The sequence below is a fragment of the Mycteria americana genome, chromosome 18 (assembly GCF_035582795.1).
Source record: "Mycteria americana isolate JAX WOST 10 ecotype Jacksonville Zoo and Gardens chromosome 18, USCA_MyAme_1.0, whole genome shotgun sequence".
NCBI classification, from domain to species: domain Eukaryota; kingdom Metazoa; phylum Chordata; class Aves; order Ciconiiformes; family Ciconiidae; genus Mycteria; species Mycteria americana.
This window is the reverse complement of record NC_134382.1, coordinates 3,350,816-3,374,808: the sequence shown is the minus strand read 5'-3', so window position 1 is coordinate 3,374,808 and position 23,993 is coordinate 3,350,816. Positions and strand designations below refer to the sequence as shown.

Genomic DNA, 23,993 nt, shown 5'->3' with positions numbered 1-23,993 from the left:
ATACATTAGAAAGCTAGCAATTTCCTGCCAGTGAGTGACAGATGTTTTGCCATACATGAGATGTGCTTTCAGGCTCCTACTAATTACGATGACACAAATTGGCAGTAGTTTTTCTTCCCAGGCTCCCAACTCTAATTTTGCCTTCTTTTCTGCTGGTTTTTTTTTTTTTTTTAAAGGTGAAGTCTCCGTGTTGTCGCACATCAGTAAAACTGATGCAGAGTTGGGTGGCTGTGTTCAAGCGTGGTTTCTTAACCTTCCCCCTCTCTATCCCTGCCCAGGTTCGTACCCCTCGCCCAAGGCTGGGGCCACGCTGGTGGTCTACAAGGACTTGCTTGTGCTTTTCGGTGGGTGGACGCGGCCGAGCCCTTACCCTCTGCACCAGCCAGAGAGGTTCTTCGATGAAATCCATACATACTCGCCCTCCAAAAACTGGTAAGAGCACATCTGGATTCAAAGCCCAGGCTTTGATCCTGTAAAAATGTGTATGTAATGCCGGAGGGTGACTCTCTGAGCCTGCCTGGGACTGGCTTGTAGGAAAGCTTGGTTTCCTAGGTGTGTCTGTGATGCTCTTACTGAAACAAAAAAATTAAAAAAAAAAAAAAAACCAAAACCCAACCCACAAGAGCACAGCAGAGACCCGGGCACGCTGCTGTCTGGCACCTCTTGGGTGGTGGTTGCTTCCATATGGCGCTCGGCTCGTACCGAAAATATGCCAGACTCCCCAAGTGTTCCCATCCAGCCAGGTGGGAAACCTGGATGCGAATGTTTTAAACACATAATCGATTTGGCTGCAAGACAGTGAGGTCTTTGAGGAAAGCAGGAGATAAAGCCTTAACTCCTGGAGGTCTTTGCTTTTAGCGATGGTCCAAAAGGCAACGCTCCTGTGGCTCTCCAAGGGAGACGTGATAAAGCAGATATCTGCACCGTTTTAGTAAGCGCTCTGCCTTTACAGCTCCTGGACTCTTAATAAAGCATCCAGCAGTGACCGTGGAGATGGCAGGAATTTTCCTTTTCCTTTTAAACACCGTTTGGCTGGTTTTAGGCCAGGCTTTCTCACTGATGCTTGTGTGTGAGAAAGGAGCAAATGCTGTATCAAAGCGGCGATGGTTCCTGCTCCTCTTTCATTGAGAACTTTTCATCATCAAAAGTGTCAATTATCCAATGCACTTTTGGGCAGTGTCGTTAGAATGCTGTAATTAAACCGCGTTGGAGATAATTCAGGGCGAACTTAATTGAAAAGGGCAATATTTCCAACTTGGCCTTGTGACTTTGTCATGCTTTAAAAATGTTTAGCGCATTAGTATTTCTAATTAGTTTCGTTATTATTTGGATCTTTGGAGGTTTTCCCTGAGGTTTTCCTCTAACGTGTTCTTGAGGAGTTTGCCGGCCCCTGGGAATTTTCGTTTTGCCATTCATCCAGCACTTTCCTACCTGATGGTGAATGTCTTCCTCCCTCTTTCCCCAGGTGGAACTGCATCGTGACCACCCACGGCCCCCCTCCCATGGCAGGACACTCCTCCTGTGTCATCGAAGACAAAATGATCGTCTTCGGGGGTTCGCTAGGATCTCGGCAAATGTGAGCTTGGGGTGAGGGTGTTTGACAAGTGCTCCTGCAAGCGAGGAGTGTATTGTGGTGGTCCTGGGGCAGCTCAGAGCGTTTCACAAGGAAATCTCCTCAGGGTTTTGGGGTCTGCCTTAGCACACCCTTCGCCTCTCACAGCGAATCCCCGCGAGGCTCCAGCCCACTAAAAACTCAATTCTGCCATAAAACTCTGCCCTGAACCCGCGTTTCAAACGCCCCGTGGGTCTGCTTGTACCAGCGGTATCGTCAACACTTGTTGTCTCATCTTTGCAGGAGCAACGATGTCTGGGTGCTGGATCTCGAGCAGTGGGCTTGGTCCAAGCCCAACATCTCTGGGCCCAGCCCTCACCCGCGAGGTGGCCAGTCTCAGGTGAGCTTTCCTTCACTAGCTCAGCACCAACACGCGCTCCAAAGATAAGCCAGACGTGGCTTAATTTCCAGCTTCCAGGCAGCTCTCTGCAGGTTGCCTGAAAGCTAGCGCCCAATTTCCAGGTTATCTTTGCAGCCTTTGCCCGACGGGCCCTTGTTTTCTCTAGCCATCTCTTCCGTGAGGGTGCACTTTTAATCTCCCTAACACTCAGGCAGGTCTTGCACATGACTCAGAACTCTAATGAGCATTTCTAGAAAACAAATTGCTGTTTTCACCCAGCGATCCATCCCCCTTGGCGTTTAAGATCAATGAAGTGTTATCACAAGTTGGTTTGGCTTGGGGCCCTTTGATTGCTCCGCTCTCCTGGTTCTCGGTTCGAGCGACTCTGGATTGTACCCCCTTGAAGGACGGGTCTGGCAGCGCCTGTTTTATTGCCTGCCCAGGGCAGGGAGCTCGTGGGAGTCGCCCAGCTCGATGTAGGCGTCTCCGTCGCAGACGGCATCCCTGCCTTCCCTTTATGGTCCCCAGGAGGATGGTCAGTGGTGCCCAGCGTGCAGATCATCTCAGCGTAGCAGGGCACCCAAAAGAGATCGGATGGCTCGTGCTTGAACATGCCTTTCTCTCCATCCACTGGGAAAGGAGACTAAGGGACTAGCTCACCCACCACCAGCATCTAACAAATATTGCTGCAGGCACGTGCCCTCCCAGACAATCCTTCCGCCTTCACCTCTTTAGTGAAGAGGGGTGTCGAGTCCCTTGCTGTTTGGCTCAGCTTCAGGAAGGGTAATTGCTTGCCTCTGTAAGAGGAACGGGTTTGTGAGCCGTTTGGGACAAGGCGGTGGGGTGAACCCTGCGTCCTGCTTTGCCTCGGGCCCAGCAAAACCGGCTCTCCATCCCAGCTCCGCTCCTCATCCCGGGGCGGACAAAATTCGGCAGCGTCTGCGCGGCTGAGAAGCCGTAACCTGGCTCTGCCTGCGCTTGGAGGCTTTGCCGAAAGCGCCGGGGATGGCTTCACGTCCTCCCCGGTCTGAAACGCTGTTCTTTGCCCCCTCCAGATCGTGATAGACAACGAAACCATTTTAATCCTCGGTGGCTGTGGTGGTCCCAATGCAGTAAGTATCCTGGGGGAGCGTGGGCATGAACTGCACGCGTCTCACTGTAACAGCCCTGAGTGCTGGACCAGGGAGAGGGGGGACTCTGCACATTACCCGGGTGGCGTTTTATCCTGCAAATCTGGGCACCCACGCGGTAAATTTTCCAGAGAAGCTGTCTAGCTATTGCTAGAGCTGCTTTAATTAAGAAAAAAGCACCCCAGGCGCTATCTGAGCAGCTCGCCGAAGTTAATTGAGCCTCGGAAGAATTAGCCCTGATTTTATACTGGGGTAGAAAATGGAGATGAAGAGATTCGTCCATGGCCATAGTAGGGTGTAGTCACTCCTGGGTGGTCAGATCCTGATCTGGGTCACCATTCCTCTGTCTGCAGCAGCAAAGCACCGCTCCTACCTCTGATGAGATGATCTCAGCAGCAAACCAGGCTCCTAAATCTCAAACCAGGCTTCTAAATCCGTCACGCTTTTCTTCACAGCTGTTTAAAGACGCCTGGTTACTGCACATGCACGCAAACCCCTGGACGTGGCAGCCGCTCAAGGTGGAGAACGAAGACCACGGAGCCCCGGAACTGTGGTGCCATCCTGCCTGCAGGGTACGGACACAGCGGGGTCTCTGCTCTCTCATATACATCTGGTGATCTTTATTGCCCACCCAGAATGCTCCATACCCCGCTGTTTTTTCCCCAATACGGTGCAAAGGGTCATCCTGCCGTTTGTAACCTGTTATCTCCCCTTCTCCTCTTTCAGGTGGGCCAGTGCGTTGTGGTCTTTAGCCAAGCTCCCAGCGGGAGAGCCCCGCTGAGTCCCAGCTTGAACTCTCGCCCCTCTCCCATCAGCGCCACGCCGCCCGCCCTGGTCCCCGAAACGCGGGAATACCGCTCTCAGTCTCCCGTCAGGAACACGGACGAGGCTCCCTGCGTCAACGGCCGCTGGGGCACCTTGCGACCCAGAGCGCAGAGGCAAACCCCCTCGGGATCCCGGGAAGGCAGCCTCTCCCCAGCCAGAGGGGACAGTTCCCCTGTACTCAACGGCGGGAGTTTATCGCCCGGAGCCACGGCGGCCGGCGGAGCCTCCTTGGACAGCCCCGTGCAGGTCGTATCACCCAGCACGCCTTCCGCGGCTGAAGGATACGACCTAAAAGTGGGGCTCGCCCTGGCGCCGCGACGGGGATCGCTGCCGGAGCAGAAAGACCTGCGTTTGGGATCCGTCGACCTGAGCTGGGAACAGAAACCGGCTTCCATCATCTGCCAGATGGACGGTGTGGAGGGCAGGACGGTCGGCGCGAGCGTGAGGAACCCCCCCGAGCAGACCAACGGCATCCATACGCCGCCCCACGTCGCCAGCTCCCTCCCGGGGGCCGTCTCCCCCGGCGCGCTCCGGAGGAGCTTGGAGGCCGTCAAAGCCCTCTCTTCCAAAGGCTCCTCGGCCTCTGCAGCGCTGAGCCCTCCCCTGGCTTCTTCCCCGGGGTCCCCGGGTGCCGAGACGGGCTCGGCGGCACGGCCGGGCTCTACCCAAGGCGACGGCCATTCCTTACCTCCCATCGCCCGCCGCCTGGGCCACCACCCTCCCCAGTCCCTCAACGTGGGGAAGCCTTTATACCAGAGCATGAACTGCAAACCCATGCAGATGTACGTGCTGGACATTAAAGACACCAAGGAAAAAGGACGAGTCAAATGGAAAGTGTTCAACAGCAGTTCGGTGGTGGGGCCGCCCGAAACCAGTTTACACACGGTGGTGCAAGGCAGAGGGGAGTTAATCATATTCGGTGGCCTCATGGACAAGAAACAAAACGTGAAATACTATCCCAAAACAAATGCCTTGTACTTTGTGCGAGCAAAAAGATAATGCGGCCCGAGCCCTTTGCCGCCATCACCTTCTCCCCTCCCTCCCCGTGGCTCTTCCCTCTCCTTTCCAAGCCCTTACTCTGTCACGCAGGCGTTCAAACTGTGAATTAGGGAGCAAGAAACCAATAAAGTCCAAGCAAAACCTCCAGCGCTGCCCTGCCGGTTCCCAGTAAGGCCCCAGTAAAGCGAATTGTGTTTACAGGCGGGGAAGGACCCACGCCGCTGTGATCCAAGCCAAGAATTTGGGGTGAGCAGGTAGGGAAATCTGCCATCCGCTGTCCTCTTGAGGTTGGTTTTATTTTCCAGGGGTTTGAGAGGCTTCGTATCTCTCCGAAACTCCTCGCGGGATGTGAGTAGAAGTGGTTTTATACGAACAAACCAAATACCGGCAGGCAGGAGGCTGTTAGCTTGCGTGCACTGATTATTTCCATGCTTGACGGTAAGGAAAACAACAGCAATACCCCAGCAGGAATCTTCCAGCGCTGCAAACCTTTGCTCGGCACAAACACGATGCCTTTTTTTTTTTTTTTTTTTTGCCTCTCACCCCTTTGGCCTGCCACTCTTGTTCCTGTCTTCCGTACAGGACCGTAAGAAGGAAGGAAGGACAGGGTTTTTTGTGTCAAAATGCCAAAAATATTAAGAATTAGCCGGGCGTCAGCATCCTCCTCTCCCTGCCCTGTGCTGCATCCAGCTCGATCAGGCTTCGGGATCAGCCCTGATCCCTTCTGATCAGCAAAAAACCACACCACTTACACTAAAAATCCCATTATTCCCCCAAAGCTGAGAAATTTGGCTGCCCGTTCCCTTCCAGACTTGTTTTGTAGCCTCCCACCAGTTTGGTTTTTTTTTTTTTCCAGCCAAAAGGATGAATACTGGTAAATTGGAGGGCATGAGCAGCCCCCATAGCAGTAGCTGCACCTCATCTTTGCATGTGCCTCCTTCCGCAAAGATTAAAACAAAGCAAAATCCGCAGGGGTTGAACCTGGGACAACGCCCTCCTTCCCTTGTCCCTCGAGGTGACGGGGGGGGTGGGAAATGGGTGGATTCGGCCAGGTTTTGGTCAACAACCTCCAGCACCTGAAAAGTAGGAAACGCTTCCCAAACCGGCAGCGCCATGACGTGGCCCCTTCTCCCCTCCTTTTCTTTCTTTCTTTTTTTTTTTTTTCCCCACTCCATCCCCACTGAGCTTTTTGCCGGTCAGAGCCTTAAATCGCATCCCAGCCGCGTGGGGATGGGGAGGGTTTTGCTTCATCTGCGGCGTTTCCCCCTCTGTAAATAAATCCCTCCTTAAATCCAGCCTCTTCCCCTCCACTCCCAAACGTATTTGATTTGTCCTAAGGGAAGGCAAAACGCAGTTTTTACCCCCAAAACCTCAGGAGCACCCAGGGTGATCTAGGAAATATTTCTTCTTCGCTGCGGGGAAGGCGGTCGGGGCTTCGCCATCGATTCCCTTCTCCCCTTTGCATGTCTCTTGTCATCCGCCCCAAAAAAAAGAGTCAAAAAAGGGCTGGGCGGCGGGTCGGCGCTGGGTTGACGTCCTTCTCCCTGCGCCCAGCATCTCTCGAGGGGCGTTTTCCCAGCGTTTACGTGGTCTCCATCCTCAACTGGTCCCAAAAGACCCCTAACCGGCCCCAAAATCCCCCCAACCGGTCCCAAACCCGCCGAGCAGCCGGGGCCTTCCCTCCTCCGTCCCCATCGGTCGCGGAAAGGCATGTTCTGCGCCCTTAACGATGACTTCATCCCAAATTTTGAGCCGCTGGTGCTGTGAGTGAGGTGTCCCCCCCCTGCGACTCAGGTGTCCCCCCACATCGTCGTCCCAGGCTCGGCCGAGCGTAGGAATGAAAAGCAATTTTCGGTGATATTTAAAAACCTTGTGTATATTTTGGAGGGGGGGGTTGAATAGGTTCCCCCCCCCTCATCCCGATGAATTTTTAGCGGTTTAACAAATAAAAAGGAAAAGAAACGGCTGGTTGGTCCTTTTGGGGGGGGGCGGGGGGTGGAAATGCCCTGGAGGGCAACGCCCCGCTGCGCGCCCTGCGAGTTTGGGGGCGAAAGGGGGGGTTTGGGGTCGGGCTGGGCAGGCAGAGGGCAATATTTCTCAGAGGGGATGCGGGAGCAACAGGGGGGGGCGGAAAAACGGGGGGGTCAGAAAAGGGGGGGGAGTGCTGGAAGCGGGGGACCCCACAGTGTAAAGCTGGGACATCCCCCGTACCCTATAGGGCCGGGGTCCCTTATAGCCCGTAGGGCTGCCACCCCCGTACCCTATAGGGCCGGGGTCCCCTATAGCCCATAGGGCCGCCGCCCCCGTACCCTATAGGGCCGGGTCCCCTATAGCCCGTAGGGCCGCCACCCCCGTACCCTATAGGGCCGGGGTCCCCATAGCCCATAGGGCCGTCACCCCCGTACCCTATAGGGCCGGGGTCCCCCATAGCCCATGGGACCATCGCTCCCGTACCCTATAGGGCCGGGGTCCCCCATAGCCCATGGGGCTGCCACCCCCGTACCCTATAGGGCCGGGGTTCCCTATAGCCCGTAGGGCCGCCACCCCCGTACCCTATAGGGCCGGGGTCCCCATAGCCCATAGGGCCATCGCCCCCGTACCCTATAGGGCCGGGTCCGCTATAGCCCATAAGGCCGTCACCCCCGTACCCTATAGGGCCGGGGTCCCCCATAGCCCATGGGACCATCGCTCCCGTACCCTATAGGGCCGGGGTCCCCCATAGCCCATGGGGCCGCCGCCCCCGTACCCTATAGGGCCGGGGTCCCCCATAGCCCATGGGGCCGCCACCCCCATACCCTATAGGGCCGGGGTCCCCATCGCCCAGGGCCGCCCCCCATAAGCGATAGGGGCGGGGGGGGGGGAGTCTGCTCCGCTCCACGTGCCTCCCGCGCATGCGCCGCGGAAAGGGGGCGGGGCGGCGGCGAGGCCACGCCTCCCCCGCTGACATCATCGCGGGGCGGAAGCGGCGGCAGGTGAGGCGGAGGGGCCGCGCCTTAAAGGGACCGCGGGGGGGAAGGGGGGGGGGGGGGACCCCGGGGGGGGAGGGGGCGCGTTGCGTCCCCGGTGCAGGGTTTGGGGTGCAGGGGGGGTGCAGGGACCCCCGGGGGGCGGCGTTGCATCTCCTTTTGCACGTGTGGGGGGGCAAGGAGCCAATTGGGGGGGACAGGGAGCCATTTGGGGGTGCAGAGACGCCCTGGGGGGCTGCCTTGCACCCCCCTGCAGGGTGTGGGGTGCGGGGACCCCTTGGCAGGGTTTCAGGGATGCCGAAGGGGGGCACAAGGACCCCGGGGGGGGGGGGGTCAGGGACCCATGGGGGGTTCAGGGACCCCGGGGGTGGGGGGGCAGAGACCCCATGGGGGGTTCAGGGACCCGGGGGGGGGAGGGGTTCAGGGACCCCATGGGAGCAGGCTGGGACCCTGGGGGGTGCAGGGACCCTGGGGTGGGGGGGCCAGAAGGGGTCACCCAGCTCCCCCAAGCCGCGGGGTGCAGTGACGCCACGGGGGAAGGGGGGGGGCACCTTCCCCGCACCCCCAGGTTTCGGGGGGCACATGGCGGCGCAGGGGGGCTCGGCGCTGGAGCCGGGCTGGCTCCTCTCCCCCGCCGGCCGCCCCTACCTGGACTCCATCCTCCAGAAGAACCAGCGGAGAGTGTTCGGTGAGCCCCACACCCTGCCTCCCCCCCCTAAAATGGGGTGCCAGCCCCCCCAAAAAAACCCTCACACCCGTGCCCCCCCCCCCAGGTCTGCTGGAGCGCCCAGCGCTGCCCCCCAGCTTGGCCGTCCCCACCGTCACCTACAAACTCTTCCTCTCCGGCAAGAGCGGCGTGGGCAAGACGGCCTTGGTGGCCTCGCTGGCGGGGACCCCCGTGCCCCCCGTGCACCACGAGACCCTGGGTACGTTGTGGGGGGACGCACACAGCACCCCGGTGTCCCCCGGGGTGATCGTCCGTGTGCGTGTGTCCCCCCCCCAGGCATAGAGGCCACCACCGTCTACTGGCCGGCCAAGCCGCGGGCCAGCGGCCGCCCCGTCATCTTCCAGCTTCATTTTTGGGATTGTGGGGACGGAGCCCTGAAAAAATTCGAGCATCTCCTGCCCGTGAGTCGGGGCGGGGGGGGACACGAGTCTGGGGACACACACGGGGCCCCCCGTGATGGTGGCCGTGTCCCCCCCCAGGCTTGTAAGGAAGAAGCGGACGCCATCCTCTTCCTCTTCTCCTTCACCGACCGCTCGTCCTTCGAGGAGCTGCCAGCCCAGATGAGCCGGGTCGTCGGCCCCGATGAAGAAAACCTCGTTAGGGTGGTCGTCGGCACCAAGTATCCTTCCCGGGGGGACCCTGGGGGGGGGTCCAAGTCCCCCCGTAAGCGGGTTTGCACCCCCATATTTCGCACCGCTTGGCCTCTCAGGAGGCTGAGAACGTGCATGCTTCATTACACCGATGGATTCACAGCGCCCACTTATTTTCAGGGGGTTTTGCCCACCCCCGGGGAGGATTTTTGGGGGTGTTGGGGTCTCCCTTGACCCTGTGTCCCCCCACAAGCGGGTTTGCACCCCCATATCTCCCACCACTCGGTACCTTGGTAGGCTGAGAACGTGCACACGTCATTACACCAATGGATGGGTGGCTCCCACTTTAGTTTTATGGGGTTTGGGGGGGATTTTTCGGGGTGTCAGTGTCTCCCTTGACCCGTCTGTCCCCCCACCACCCCAGATTTGACCTGTCCCCGCAGGCGGACGTGACGGAGGGGGACGTGACGGCCTTCGAGGGGACCTGGGGGCTGCCGGTGCTGCGGGCGGGCAGCGGGGCGGGGGCGGCGGGGGGCCGCGGGGGGCTGGCCCGGGTCGCCCCCCTTCTCGACGCCCTGGTCGAGAGGCTCTGGCGTCGCGACCAAATCGCCGCCGGCGTCGCCCCGGGGGGCGAGGGGTCCCCCCCCGCCTGAACCCCCTCTTGCGGGACGGGTCCGGGGGGGCCCCTGCGGTGCCGGGGGCCCCTCACCGCGGCCTCCGGCCTCCCCCCGCCGTTGAACAGCGCTGCCCGTCCAGAGCTGGGGGGGGGGGGACACGGACGGTGCTTTTTGCCCAAAATTCACTTTTCTCCACCAAAAAGAGCCCTGGGTGCCCTGCCTCCTCCCATTTGGGGTGCTGGGGGTGAGGGAGGTGGGGGTGCTGGGGATTTGGGGTGCTGCGGATTTGGGGTGCTGGGGGGTGCTGGGGAATTGGGGTGCTGGGGAATTGGGGTGCTGGGGATGCTGGGGGATTTGGGGTGCTGGGGGGTGCTGGGGGTGATGCAGATGGGGGTACAGGGGGATTTGGGGTGCTGGGGATGGGGGTGCTATGGGTGCTGGGGGATTTGGGGTGCTGAGGATTTGGGGTGCTGGGGGATCGAGGGGTGCTGAGGGTCTGGGGTGCTGGGGGTGCTGGGGATGGGGGTGCTACGGACGATGCGAGATTTGGGGTGCTGGGGCCCGATCCGCCCCCCCCAGGCGGGGCCGACTCCCCTCCCCAGCGCGGCGGAAAACCGGCATTGGATTTGGGGCGGAAAAAGCCGATTTCTGCTCCGGCCTCTTTCCGGCCCAGGGGATGCGGGAAAGGGGGGGCCGGGCAGCGCCCCCCAAACCAGCCCCCCCCCCCCCCCCCCGGCGCTGTCCGGTGGGCGGGGGGAGGAGCCGGTAGTAGCCGCCTGGCCCCGCCCCCTGCCGCCATTGGCTGCCGCCCCCCCCCCCCTTCCCACGCCGCTTCATGAATGAAAGGGGAGGGGGCGGGGGGGGGGGCGGTTTAACCCCTTCGGGGCCGGAGCTGGCGGGGCCGGGACACGGTGCTGCGGGACGGATCCGGCCCCACGCACCCAGCACCACGGGACGGATCCGGACCCACGCACACAACCCCACCCCCCCCACACGGGTGTGCTCCCCCGTGGCGGGGGGGGGGGTGTGGGTGTGTCCCAGAATCCCCCCTCCCCCAACCTGCCCACTTCCCATGCTCAGGCTCGGGCCCTCCCAGTCCCGTACTGGTGGGTACTGGGAGCACCTCCTGTCCCTTTAAGAGCGGGCGTGGCCGCGTGACATCACTCGGGACATGAATGAACAGGAGCGGGGTGCTCAGCCCCACACACCCCACAGCGCTGGGTGCCGCCGGTTGTGGGGTGCACCCCGGGCCCCCCCCAAACCCCCCCCGCCATGGCGGGCACCCCCCCAGCCTTCACCCTCCTCCTCCTCCTCACCGCCGTCACCCGCCTGGCAGCCGAAGAAGGTGAGCTCCACGCTCGGGGGGGCACCCCGAAACCCCCTTATTGGGGTGCTGGGGGGGTGCCGGGTGCGCACCCAAAGGGGTGGGGTGGTTTGGGGGCAAGTTTGGGCGGTTTTGGGGGGCTGAGAGGTTGGGGGGGCTGGGGGAGCCCCCCCAAAATAAAGGGTGATGGGGGGTGCCCCCCCCCCCCCAAAAAAAGGGCACCCATGGGTGCGGCGGTGAATCACCGGCTGCCGGGGCCCGTTTTGGGTGGGAAAAAGCTAAAATGGGGGGGGGGGGGAGTTAAAAAGGGGGGAAAAAAGGTAAAATGGGGGGGGGAAACACTAAAATGGGGGGGGAGCTAAAGTGGGGAGGGGGGCTAAAATGGGGTTGAAAAAGCTGAAATAGGGGGGAAAAAAAGCTAAAAAAAGAGCTAAAAAGGGGGGAAAACCAAGAGTTTGGGGCAACTTTTCCCAAGCAGAGCGTCCGGCTCATGCAGCGGGGCCTGATCCTGCTGGGTGCCCCCCAAAAAAAGTCCGACAGAGCGGTTAGGGTGGAGGGGTTTAAAAAAAAAAACCCCAAAAAGGGGAAAATCACCCTAAAATGGAGCGTTTCCCATGGCCGGCGATGGGCTGGGCAGGATCCGGCCCCGAGAGCTGGAAAACAATGTCAGGAAAACCCCAAAAAGTGCTGGGAAAAACAAGCAGCGTCCCGCCGGCCTCCACCTCGCATCCTTCCCCGGCTGATTTTTGGGCTCAGTTTGGGGGGGTTTGGATTAAAAAAGGGGAAATGTAACTTTTTCAAAATGTATATTTAATTTTGAAGAAAATTGGTCTTTCTCAAAACTCCGTCCGAAGGGTTTAATCCGTCGCTTTTTGAGGGAAAGACGGAAGGATCCGGCCCGCGATGCAAATAAATCGGAGGCTGGGGGGTGGTTTGGGATGGAAAATACCCCCTAAAAAATAAAAATAGGGTAAAAAATCCTAAAATGAGGGGTTTGAAGTGCTGGGGGGAAGGCGGAGGGGGGGGACCCCATGGCGGGGACCCCCAGCCGCCCCGACGCGGCTGCGGGATTTGGGGCACGTTCCCAACGTGCGGATTCCCGGGAGGGATCCCTGGGGATACCGGGGGGTTGGGTCAAAAAAGAGCAAAAAAGGGGAAAGTGTTGGGGGAGCAGCGGGGTTGGGGGGGGGGGTCCCATCGCTTGGAAAGGGCGAAATCCGGTGGGAAGGGGGGGCTGGGGGGTGCCGGGTGCCCCGGGCGGGTCCTGCACTGCCCGGCCTGAGGTTTGGGGTGTCCCGGGGGGGGGGAGGGGAGGGCTCGGGGGGGAGGGAGGGTGGAGGAGGGGATTGGGACTGGGATGGGATTGGGACTGGGATGGGATTGGGACTGGGATTCATTTTGGGATGGGGATTGGGATTCAGATTAGGAGAGGGATGGGGACAGGGATGGGAAGGGATGGGATGGGACTGGGATGGGATGGGGACAGGGCAGGACACGGGTGGGGACGAAAATGCAGCTGGGGAGGGGACAGGACAAGGATGCAGCCGGGGACGGGACGGGGACGCAGATGCGGAGGGCGGTGGCGACGTGGGGTAACGGCGATGGTGGTGACGGCGGTGATGGCGATGGCAACGGCAGCGCCGATGCAGATGGGGACAGCGACGGCGATGGTGCGGGGGCTGCGGGTGGTCGTGGGGACGGCGGTGCAGATGGCGACGGGGCTGCGGATGCGGACGGGGTTGGAGGTGGAGATGGAGGTGGAGATGGCAACGCAGATGTGGGCGGGGAAGGTGATGGCGGTGTAGGGGCTGCAGATGCAGGTGGGGATGGCGGTGGAGATGTTGATGGTGACGGCCAAGATGATGGCGATGGCGGTGGAGATGTTCATGGTGATGGCTAAGATGATGGAGGTGGCGGTGGCGATGGCCATGGCGGTGGCGATGGTGCTGGCAGTGGCGATGGCCATGGTGGCGGCGATGGCCGCGCTGATGATGGCAATGGAGATGCTGATGGTGGTGACGGTGGTGATGGCAGTGGCGGAGGGGGCGCAGACGCCCATGGTGATGGCACCAGGGGTGCCAACAGCACCGGTGGCCCCGGGCGTGGGCGCGCCCTTGGGTGCTGCACCCCTTGACTCAACAGCCACAGCCCTGGGTTTCTCTCCTGAGTCACCCCTGCCGCAGCCCCGGGGGGGACGGGGGACGGGCAGGGACACCCCGCAGAGAACCCACCGACTCGGCTCACGCGCCAGCCTCCCGCCGGCTTTCCGCTCTCCGGAGGCGTGCGGGGGGATTTCCAGCCGCAGGAAAGCCGGGATATCCGCCCCGGCATCCTTCCTGACCCCGGGCACGGTGGGGGGGACGACGGAGTCACACGTGCGTGTGTGTCCCCCCCCCCAACCAGGTTCTCGGGGTTCCCCCCCAGACTTGACCCTCTTGGGGCGCGTCACGAGTTCGCCCGTTCTCGGCGAAGGGGGTTGGGCGGGGACATCCGTCCCCAAAGCTCCCCCACCCCGCCGGGACCCATCCCGCCGGCGTGAACCCGAGCGTGAACCCAGGCGTCCGGGCGCATTCCTGGGGGGTGATTCACCGAGGGGGGGGCCACCCGTCAGCGCTTCCCTCCCGGCCCTCGGCGGCCTCCTCTTCCTCTCCCCGGCGCTGGATCTGGCCACCGCCCTTGCCGGGGCAGCTGGCGTGCCACAGCAAGTCTGCCCGGCCTCGGCACGGTGCAGAGCTCTGCCTCGGTTTCCCCTCTTTTGGGGGGGGCGGGGGGTCCCTGGGGGTCTTCTCGTGGGGGTCCCAGGGGAATCTGATGGGACTGGGGGCATCTGGGGGTCCCGGGGACATCTGTGGGTGCCAGGGGTGTTTGTAGGTCCCGGGGACATCCATGGGTCATGGGGACGTCTGTGGGGACCAGGTGCATCTGTGGATCCTGGGGGTATCCCAGGGACATCCGTGGGTCCCAGAGATATACACATGGGTCCTGGGGACATCTATGGGTCCTGGGGTACATCTGTGGACCCTGGGGGTATCCATGGGTCCCAGAGATGTCCATGGGTCCTGGGTGCATCTGTGGGTCCTGGTGGACGTCTGTGGGTCCCAGAGACATCCGTGGGTCCTGGGTGCATCTGTGGGTCCTGGTGGATGTCCGTGGGTCCCAGGGACATCCGCAGGTCCAAGAGGCATCTGGGTGCATTGGTGGCATCTGCACGTCCTGGGGCCATCCGAGGGTCCTGGTGGCATCTCCCAGCCTTCGCGCCCACCCCGCTAACGTCCCCGCTCCTCTCCCACAGTGGTCCTGCTAGACTTCGCCAAGGCGCAGGGGGAGCTGGGCTGGCTGACCCAGCCCTACGGCAAAGGGGTGAGCACCCGGCAACCAGGCGTGCGGCCCTGCTGGCCAGCAGCTCCCCGAGAGGCCACGCTGGGGATGGGGACTTCCATGGGGACAGGGACATCATTGGGGATGGGGATGGGGACTTCCATGGGGACGGGGACATCACTGGGGATGGGGATGGGGACATCCATGGGGACGGGGACATCATTGGGGATGGGGACATCCATGGGGATGGGGACGGGGATGGGGACATCCATGGGGATGGGGATGGGGACATCCATGGGGACAGGGACATCACTGGGGATAGGGATGGGGACGGGGACATCATTGGGGATGGGGACATCCATGGGGACAGGGACATCGTTGGGGATGGGGATGGGGACATCCATGGGGACGGGGAGGGGAATGGGGACATCCATGGGGACAGGGACATCACTGGGGACTGAGGATGGGGACCTCCATGGAGACAGGGACCTCCATGGAGACAGGGACTGAGACCTCCATGGGGATGGCAAAGGGGACACCCACGGGGATGAGGACAAGTGCATCCACGGGGAGCAGGGGTCCCGCCCACCCTGCCTCAGTTTCCCCCCATAGCCCCTGTTTCTCTCTCTCTCGGGGGGGCAGTGGGACCTGCTGCAGAACGTGCTGAACGACTCCTTGATCTACATCTACTCGGTGTGCAACGTGCTGGAGGGCGAGCAGGAGAACTGGCTACGCACCAACTGGATCTACCGCGGGGTGGCCCAACGCATCTTCATCGAACTCCAATTCACCGTCCGCGACTGCAACAGCTTCCCCGCCGCCGGCAGCGGCTCCTGCAAGGAGACCTTCAACCTCTACTACGCCGAGTCCGACGTGGATTACGGCACCAACTTCCAGAAGAGACAGTTCAAGAAGATCGACACCATCGCTCCGGATGAAATCACCGTCCAGGATGATTTTGCTTCCCGGAACGTTAAACTCAACGTTGAGGTGCGATCGGTGGGACCTCTCCGTCGGAAAGGTTTCTACTTGGCTTTCCAGGATTTGGGAGCTTGCGTGGCGTTGCTTTCCGTTCGGATTTATTACAAGAGGTGCCCGGCTGTTTTGCGGGGTATGGCTCGCTTCCCCGAAACGGTGGCCGGCGTCGACTCGCAGACCTTGGCCGAGGTGCGGGGAACGTGCGTGGAGGAGGCGGTGGCCGACCAAGCTCCGGTGCTGCATTGCAACGCCGACGGCGAGTGGTTGGTGCCCATCGGGGAGTGCCTGTGCCGGGCCGGCTACGAGAAAGTGGGAGACAGATGCCAAGGTAGCGCTTGGGGCGGGGGCGGGGAGGATTAAATTGGGACTGGGGGGGTGAGGAGCCATGTTTGGGAGGATTTGGGGGGGCTGAGGATGCCCCAGCTCGGTGCGTGCCAGGGGATAGAAGGGGGGGGAGGGGCGGAGAAATGAGGTGTTAGCCCCAAAATTCCCCATCCTGGATCCTCAACGCTGAGCGTCACTAGTGCGGCGAGCGTGGCGGGGCTCAGAGGGGAGGGCTGGGGGGGGGCAGCAATAATGGAAGCTGCAAAATAAGGGGAGATACCCTAAAATCCCCAGTCTGGGTTGGAGGAATGAGGTGGCAGCAGCGAACCTCCCCCGTCCCGGGTCCTCACCCTTGAGCTCCACCAGTGCAGCGAGTGCGGCAGGGCTCAGGTGGGAGAGGGGTGGGCAGGGGGGGTCCCAGTAATAATAGAAGCTGCAAAACAAGGTGAAATACCCTAAAATCCCCAATCTGGGAGCTCCGGGGTGTGGAGGAAGGAGGTGTTAGCCCCGACACCCCCCATCCTGGATCCTCACCCGTGAGCATCACTAGTGCAGCGAGCGTGACAGGGCTCAGCCAGGAGACGGGTGGGCTGGGGGGGTCCCGTTCTCTCTGTGGGGCACAAATAATAAAGAAGCTGTAAAATAAGGGGAAAATACCCTAAAATCCCCAATCTGGGTGCTCCGGGGTGTGGAGAAATGAGGCGGCAGCCTCATCCTCGCCCCTGAGCATCACTAGTGCAGCGAGTGTGACCGGGCTCAGCCAGGAGACGGGTGGGCTGGGGGGGGGGGTGGGTATCCCAATAATAAAGAAGGTGCAAAATAAGGTGAAATACCCTAAAATTCCCACTCCGGGTGCTGGGAGGGGGGATTTGGGGTCTCACCGATGTCGTTGTGTCCCCTCCCGCCCAGCTTGTCCCCCCGGCTCCTTCAAGGCGGCGGTGTCCCCGAGCAGCTGCCAGCCCTGCCCGCCCCACACCCTGCCCTCCCCTGCCGCCGCCGCTGCCTGCCCCTGCCAGGACGGCTTCTTCCGCGCCCCCGCCGACCCCCCCGCCGAGCCCTGCACCCGTAAGTGACCTTTTCGGGGGGGGAAACTGAGGCACAGCGCGACCATCCCCCTCCTGACCCCCCTCTCTGTGTCCGTGTCCCCCCCCCCCCCCCCCCCCCCCCCACCAGGTCCCCCCTCGCCCCCCCAAGGCGTCACAGCCGTGGGGCTGGGGGCCACCGTGCAGCTACGCTGGTCCCCCCCTGCCGACCCGGGTGGCCGTGGGGACGTCACCTACAGCATCACCTGCGAGCAGTGCTGGCCGGAGAGCGGGGAGTGCCGTCCCTGTGACGGGGGGGTCCGCTATTCGGAGCCCCCCCAGGGGTTGACGGGGACGAGGGTCACCGTCACCGACCTGGAACCGCACGTCAACTACACCTTCACCGTCGAAGCCCGGAACGGGGTGTCGGGCTACAGCCAGCACCGTAGCGTGGCCACTACCACCATCAGCGTCAACCAGACGGGTAAGGGGCCACCAGCATCTCCCCTACCTTCCCTCCATCCTGGGGACGCCTCTGTGACGTCCCCGTCCCCATGGCAGAGCCACCCCGGGTGACATCGGTGAGCCTGGATGGACGGACGGCCACCAGCTTGGTCCTCTCCTGGACGGTGCCACCACGGCAGCAGAGTCGGGTCTGGAAGTACGAGGTCACCTACAGCAAGAAGGTCCGTCCCGTGTCACGGCTTCAGCCCACCGCCCCCAAATCCATCACCCCCCCCTCCACGTCACCCCTCCGTCTGTGTCACCTCCGCCCACGTCACCCCCACCCGTGTCCCCAGGTGGATGAGAACAGCTACTCGGTGCTGCGCTGCGAGGGCACCTCCGTCACCCTCCCCAAGCTGTCCCCTGCCACCGCCTACGTGGTGCGGGTCCAGGCGCTCACCGCGGACGGCCACGGCGCCTACAGCCCCCAGCACGAGTTCGAAACCCTGCCCGAGGGTGAGGACCAAGGAAGGGGGGCAGAATTTTGGGGTGGGGGGGTCCAGGGGGTGCATGGTTCACCCCAACCCCCCCCCCTCCCAAATCGTCCCCGCAGGCGCCGAGGCCATGGCATCCGCCGCCGTCATCAGTGGCTCCGTCGCTGGCGTCTTCTTCGTCCTCCTCCTCTTGGCCGCTCTCGTCTACGTCCTCCGGCGGTAAGGAGATGCCCCCCCAAAACCCCCAAATACCCTTTTTCCACCACCAGAGATGGGCGAGGGGTGATTTTTTGGGGCAAAACACTGCTTTTCCGCAGGAGGAGGAGGTCACGGCCACGCCAGTCCGCCGAGGATGTCTACTTCTCCAAGTCAGGTGAGCAACGGGATGGTGGGGTCAACGGGGATGGGTGGGGGGGGACATGGGTGCTCACCACCCCCTGCCACCCCACAGACCAGCTGAAGCCCCTCAAGACCTACGTTGACCCGCACACCTATGAAGACCCCAACCAAGCCATGCTCAAGTTCACCACCGAGATCCCTCCATCCTCCATCACCCGCCAGGTCGTCATCGGCGCCGGTAGGTCCTCAGGTGGCTTTGTCACCCGAAAGACACCCCAAAGTTGGACCAGGGTGGGGGGTTAAATGTCCCCCCCTTCCTCCGAGCAGGTGAATTTGGGGAGGTCTACAAGGGCACCCTGAAGCGTGGTAAGAAGGAGGTGCCGGTGGCCATCAAGACCTTGAAGGTGGGCTACACGGAGAAGCAACGGGTGGACTTCTTGAGCGAAGCCACCATCATGGGCCAGTTCTGCCACCACAACATCATCCGCCTGGAAGGGGTCGTCTCCAAGTGTGAGTTGTGTGTCCATCACCCCCCAAAAAAACCCAATTTCCCTGCAAAACACCCCCAAAAAAGGCTATATAAAAATAGGGTGTTTCGAGCAACAATGCATGGGGCTTTGGGGGGGGGTGGGGGGGAGCTTGGGGGGTTTTGGGGGTTTTTTTTTTTATTTTGGGGGGTTTGGGGGCTTTTTGTTTTTTGGGGGAGGGTTGGGAGGGTTTTGGGTTTTTTTTTTGTTGGGGGGGGTGTATTTTGTTGGGGGAGTGGGGGATTTTTGGGGGGCTTTACCCATTTTGGGTCTTTTTTTTTTTTTAATAGACAAGCCCTTCATGATCATCACGGAGTACATGGAGAACGGCGCGCTGGATAAATTCCTGCAGGTGGGTGAAGCATGGTGGCAACGTCCCACCCCCGCGCGAGGATTACCGGGTGGTGGGACGGAGGATTACCACCAAACCCCACCATGGAAGGTGGGAGGAGAGACGGATTCGAGGCCGGATTCTCCCCTTTTCCCAGGAAAAAGAGGGGGAATTTGGCGTCATCCAGCTGGTGGGGATGTTGAGGGGCATCGCCGCCGGCATGAAGTACTTGGCCAACATGAATTACGTCCACCGGGATCTGGCCGCCCGGAACATCTTGGTGAACAGCAACCTGGTGTGCAAGGTGTCCGATTTTGGGCTTTCAAGGGTGTTGGAAGATGACCCTGAAGCCACCTACACCACCAGCGTAAGTGCCGCCAAGGTGGGGTGGTTGGCCATGGGGTCGGTTTATTTTTTGGGGTGCGGGGTTGACCCCAATGTTGTCGCAGGGTGGGAAGATCCCCATCCGTTGGACGGCACCCGAAGCCATCTCCTACCGCAAGTTCACCTCCGCCAGCGACGTCTGGAGCTACGGCATCGTCATGTGGGAGGTGATGTCCTACGGCGAGCGACCATACTGGGAGCTCTCAAACCACGAGGTGAGCACCCGACACCAATTCTGGGGGTCGTTCTTGCAAACGGACAGCTTTTTTGAGGAGCGCCGCTCAACCTCCTCCTCCTCGTAGGTGATGAAGGCCATCAACGAGGGCTTCCGCCTCCCCGCCCCCCTGGACTGTCCCTCCGCCATCTACCAGCTGATGATGCAATGCTGGCAGCAGGAGCGCAGCCGGCGCCCCAAGTTCGCCGATATCGTCAGCATCCTCGACAAGCTCATCCGCGCCCCCGAGTCCCTCAAGGCGTTGGCGGACTTCGACCCCCGGTGAGCTGCGGAGAGAGCTGGGACGGGGCGAGGGGGGGGAGGAAGGGGGGTGCAATTTGCAGTATTGCACTCTTGCACGTGCTTTGCACTTTTTGCATCGTTTTTTGCAGTTTTGCCTCCTTGCACTCCTCCTTTTTGCATGTTGGCGTGCTTGCGTTGCTTTTGGCATCTCTGCATTTTTGTGTCGGGTTTTGCATCTCTCCGTTCCCGCACTCTTTTTTGCATCTTCGCATTCTTGCGTTGCTTTTTGCTTTTCGCATTCTTGCACTGCTTTCTGCATCTTCGTGTTCTTGCGTTGCTTTTTGCTTTTCGTGTTCTTGCGTTGCTTTTTGCTTTTCGCGTTCTTGCGTTGCTTTTTGCTTTTTGCATTCTTGCACTGCTTTTTTGTGTCTTTGCAGTCTTGCGTTGCTTTTTGCATCTCTGCGTTCTTGCACTTTCACCTTTGCGTTCTTGCATTGCTTTTTGCTTTTCGCATTCTTGCACTGCTTTTTGCATCTTTGCAGTCTTGCACTTCTTTTTTGCATCTTCACATTCTTGCGTTGCTTTTTGCTTTTCGCGTTCTTGCGCTGCTTTTTGGTGTCTTTGCAGTCTTGCGTTGCATCTCTGCGTTCTTGCACTCTTTTGCACCTTTGCGTTCTTGCGTTGCTTTTTGCACCTTTGCGTTCTTGCACCTTTGCGTTCTTGCTTGCTCTTTTGCATCTCAGCATTCCTGCGCTCCTTTTTGCACCTTTGCGTTTTTGCATCAGCTTTGCAGTTTTGCATTCTCGCATCGCTTCGCGCATCTCTGCATTCTTGCGCTCGTTTGCACCTCTGCATTCTTGCATTGCTTTTTGCATCTCCGCATTTTTGCACGCTTCTTTGCACCTGTGCTTTGTTTTTTAATTGATTTTGCCGTTTTATATTCTAGCGTTCTTCCCTACATCTCTGCATTTTTAAATTGGTTTTGCAGTTTCGCATTCTTGCGTTCTTTTCTGCTTCTTTGCATCTGTGCATTTCAGCTCTTTTTTGTTCCCCTTTGGCATTTTCACGTTGTTTCTTGGGTTTTTTAGCATTCTTGCCTTATTTTTTGCATTTCCACTTTTTGCGTTACTCTTTGCACCTTCACATTTCTGCATTGTTTTTTACATCCGGGCACTTTCGCATCACCTCTCACTCTTTTTGCGGTCTTTGCGTTATGCTTTTGCTTTCCTGCATTCTGTTTTGCACTGGGCTCTCGCCGTTGCTTTTTGCATCTTTGCGTTGGGCCGTTGTTTCATGTATCTCCGCATCGTTACATTTTGGTGTTGCTTTTTTGCATTTGTGCGTTGTTTTTTTTGCTTCTTTCAATTTTTGCATGATTTTTTGCATCCTTCCATTTCTGCATTACTTTTTGCATCTTTCCTTTTTTGCATCGGTTTTTTGCATCCTTCCATTTTCGCTTTTTTTTTTTTTTTGCATCCTTCCATTTCTGCATCGTTATTTGCATCCTTCCATTTTCACTTTTTTTTCATCCTTCCATTTCCACATTGGTTTTTGCACCCTTCCATTTTCACAATTTTTTTGCATCCTTCCATTTCTGCATTATTTTGCATCTTTCCTTTTTTGCATCGTTTTTTTGCATCCTTCCATTTTTGCTTTTTTTTTTTTCATCCTTCCATTTCTGCATTATTTTGCATCTTTCCTTTTTTGCATCGTTATTTGCATCCTTCCATTTCCGCATTGTTTTTTGCACCCTTCTGTTTTCACAATTTTTTTGCATCCTTCCCTTTCCGCATCGCTTTTTGCATCTTTCCATTTTCACAATTTTTTTGCATCTTTCCTTTTTCACATCCTTTTTTTGCATCCTTCCATTTTCGCAATTCTGCATCCTTCCATTTCTGCGTTGTTTTTTGCACCCTTCCATTTCCACATCATTTTTTGCCTTCTTCCATTTTTGCCCTTTTTTTTTTTTTTATCCTTCCGTTTTCGCAATTTTTTTTGCACCCTTCCATTCCCGCATCGTTGTTCCGCGCCCTTCCCTCCCGTTTCCGCGCCGTCTTTGCGCCCCCCCTTGCGCCCCCTTGCTCACGCCCCCCGCGCCCCAACCAGGGTCTCCATCCGCCTGCCCAGCACCAGCGGCTCGGAGGGCGTCCCCTTCCGCTCCGTCCCCGAGTGGCTGGAGTCCATCAGGATGCCCCAGTACACGGAGCACTTCATGGCCTCGGGCTACAGCACCATCGAGAAGGTCCTGCAGATGACCAGCGAGTGAGTCCGTGTCCCCATACTGTCCCCATACTGTCCCCATACTGTCCCCACGTATCCCCATGGCGTCCCCACGATGCCTCCATGACGTACTCGTGCTGTCCCTATACTGTCCCCGTGGTGTCCCCATACTGTCCCCACATATCCCCATGGCATCCCCATGATGCCTCCATGACGTACTCGTGCTGTCCCTATACTGTCCCCATACTGTCCCCATACTGTCCCCACATATCCCCATGGCATCCCCATGATGCCTCCATGACGTACTCGTGCTGTCCCTATACTGTCCCCTTGGTATCCCCATACCATCCCCACACTGTCCCTATGGTGTGTCCCCTTGGTGTCCCCCTGCTGTCCCCATACTGTCCCCACGTATCCCCATGATGCCTCCATGACGTACTCATGCTGTCTGTCCCTATACTGTCCCCTTGGTATCCCCATACCATCCCCATGCTGTCCCTATGGTGTGTCCCCTTGGTGTCCCCATACTGTCCCCATGGTATCCCCATGGTGTCCCCATGATGCCTCCATGACATACTCATGCTGTCCCTATACTGTCCCCGTGGTGTCCCCATACTGTCCCCATGGTATCCCCATAGCATCCCCATGATGCCTCCATGACGTACTCGTGCTGTCCCTATACTGTCCCCTTGGTATCCCCACGCCATCCCTATGGTGTGTCCCCTTGGTGTCCCCATACTGTCCCCATACTGTCCCCATGGTATCCCCACGCCATCCCCACGCCGTCCCTATGGTGTGTCCCCTTGGTGTCCCCCTGCTGTCCCCCTGCTTGTCCCCATAACTGTCCCCTCCGGCTCCCGCGGGGACAGGGACGTGCTGGGAAAGGAAGCCGCGTCCCTGGCGTTGGTGCTGTTGCCCCGAGGGACGGGATAAAATCAGACGTTCCCTGGCCAGGGTCCAGCCGGGATGAGCCGCGTCCGGCTGTCTGTCCCCCGGGAACGGCCCAGCTGGGGGGGCAGCGACGGGTCCCCCAAAACAGGGGATGCCCAGGGCTGGACCCATCTCCAGGGGGTCTTGGGGCTGGATCCGTCCCCAGGGGACGCTCCCTGCGCCCCCCCCCCAAGCCCCTCTCCCACCTGGACCCTTTTTGGGCTCTTTCCACCCCAATAACCCTTATTTTTTTCTTTTCTCCCCCCATTATTTCCAGCGACATCAAGAAGATCGGGGTGCGTCTGCCGGGGCACCAGAAGCGCATCGCCTACAGCCTGCTGGGGCTGCAGGAGCAAGCCGGGGCCGGGGGGGTCCCCATTTAACCCCCCCTGCACCCCCCAAAATACTTGAAAGCACGCAAATGAAGACACCCCCCCTCCCCGAGGGGTTTATTTATTATTTCTATTATTATTAAGGGGTTTTTTAATAGTATTATTATTATTATTATCCCCGGGGTTGGGGATGAAACCGGTGTCACCCCCCTCCTCACCCCCCCCCCCCCCAAAAAAAAATCATGAAAATTAAATTTCAAGCTCATTTTGGGCTGGGGGGGGGGTGTTTTGGGGGGTTTTCCTCTTTTTTTTTTTTTCCCCACATTTCAAGAAAAAAAAATAGGGGCTCAGCCCCAAAACTGGCTTATTTTTGCCTTTTTCTCCCTATTTATTCCTCTCCCGCCGGGTTTTTGGGTGTGGGTTGTTTTTTTTTTTTTTCCCCTTTAACGCTGATCTGCCAGTGTTACCTTTTCCTTTTATTTTTTAACCTAATTTATTCTATTTTTGTATATTTATTGCGAGGAAGCAAAGGTCGTGTCAGATTTGGGAGAGCAAAAAGGGGGAAAATTAAAAAAAAAAAAAACCCGGATCCCCTTTTTTTTTTTTCCCCTCCCCTTTTTTCACGGATTTTCAGGGGTTTGGGGGATTTTCATGGGGTTTTGATTTAAATAAAAATGCGCTTTTTTTTTTTTCTAGAATATCGTTATTTCCCACTGGCTTGCAGAGATTGCAGGAATTTGGGGGGGCAAAGAGGGCTGGAGGG

The 23,993-nt window shown here is 59.1% G+C and overlaps 3 protein-coding genes across 4 annotated transcripts in view; all 3 read left to right on the top strand.

Moving 5' to 3' along the window:
* The window catches only part of FBXO42 (F-box protein 42), a 50,331-nt gene extending 43,473 nt beyond the window's left edge, over positions 1-6,858 (top strand). The window contains exons 5-10 of the mRNA XM_075520268.1: positions 279-432; positions 1,466-1,576; positions 1,856-1,952; positions 3,008-3,064; positions 3,538-3,654; positions 3,809-6,858. Coding sequence (XP_075376383.1) covers positions 279-432; positions 1,466-1,576; positions 1,856-1,952; positions 3,008-3,064; positions 3,538-3,654; positions 3,809-4,906 — 1,634 coding nt within the window. The 3' untranslated portion in view covers positions 4,907-6,858. The remainder of the gene's footprint in view (positions 1-278; positions 433-1,465; positions 1,577-1,855; positions 1,953-3,007; positions 3,065-3,537; positions 3,655-3,808) is intronic.
* Positions 6,859-8,378: 1,520 nt separating this feature from the next.
* On the top strand, positions 8,379-10,049 carry CPLANE2 (ciliogenesis and planar polarity effector complex subunit 2). Its single transcript, XM_075520252.1, has 5 exons — positions 8,379-8,560; positions 8,646-8,798; positions 8,876-9,000; positions 9,079-9,218; positions 9,614-10,049. The coding sequence occupies exons 1-5, from the start codon at positions 8,455-8,457 to the stop codon at positions 9,840-9,842; spliced, it is 753 nt and encodes a 250-aa protein (XP_075376367.1). The 5' UTR covers positions 8,379-8,454; the 3' UTR covers positions 9,843-10,049.
* A 298-nt stretch (positions 10,050-10,347) lies between these two features.
* EPHA2 (EPH receptor A2) lies at positions 10,348-23,454 on the top strand. 2 transcript variants are annotated; one of them, XM_075520279.1, is made up of 17 exons: positions 10,348-11,151; positions 14,423-14,490; positions 15,091-15,754; positions 16,660-16,815; positions 16,924-17,256; positions 17,334-17,458; positions 17,573-17,732; positions 17,830-17,929; positions 18,028-18,083; positions 18,162-18,287; positions 18,377-18,559; positions 18,867-18,928; positions 19,065-19,274; positions 19,357-19,506; positions 19,594-19,787; positions 21,876-22,010; positions 23,176-23,454. In XM_075520279.1, the coding sequence occupies exons 1-17, from the start codon at positions 11,079-11,081 to the stop codon at positions 23,279-23,281; spliced, it is 2,901 nt and encodes a 966-aa protein (XP_075376394.1). In that variant the 5' UTR covers positions 10,348-11,078; the 3' UTR covers positions 23,282-23,454. The 2 variants fall into 2 exon arrangements, with proteins under 2 accessions (XP_075376394.1, XP_075376393.1); XM_075520278.1 differs by having other exon boundaries at positions 21,855-22,010.
* Positions 23,455-23,993: the final 539 nt, after the last annotated feature.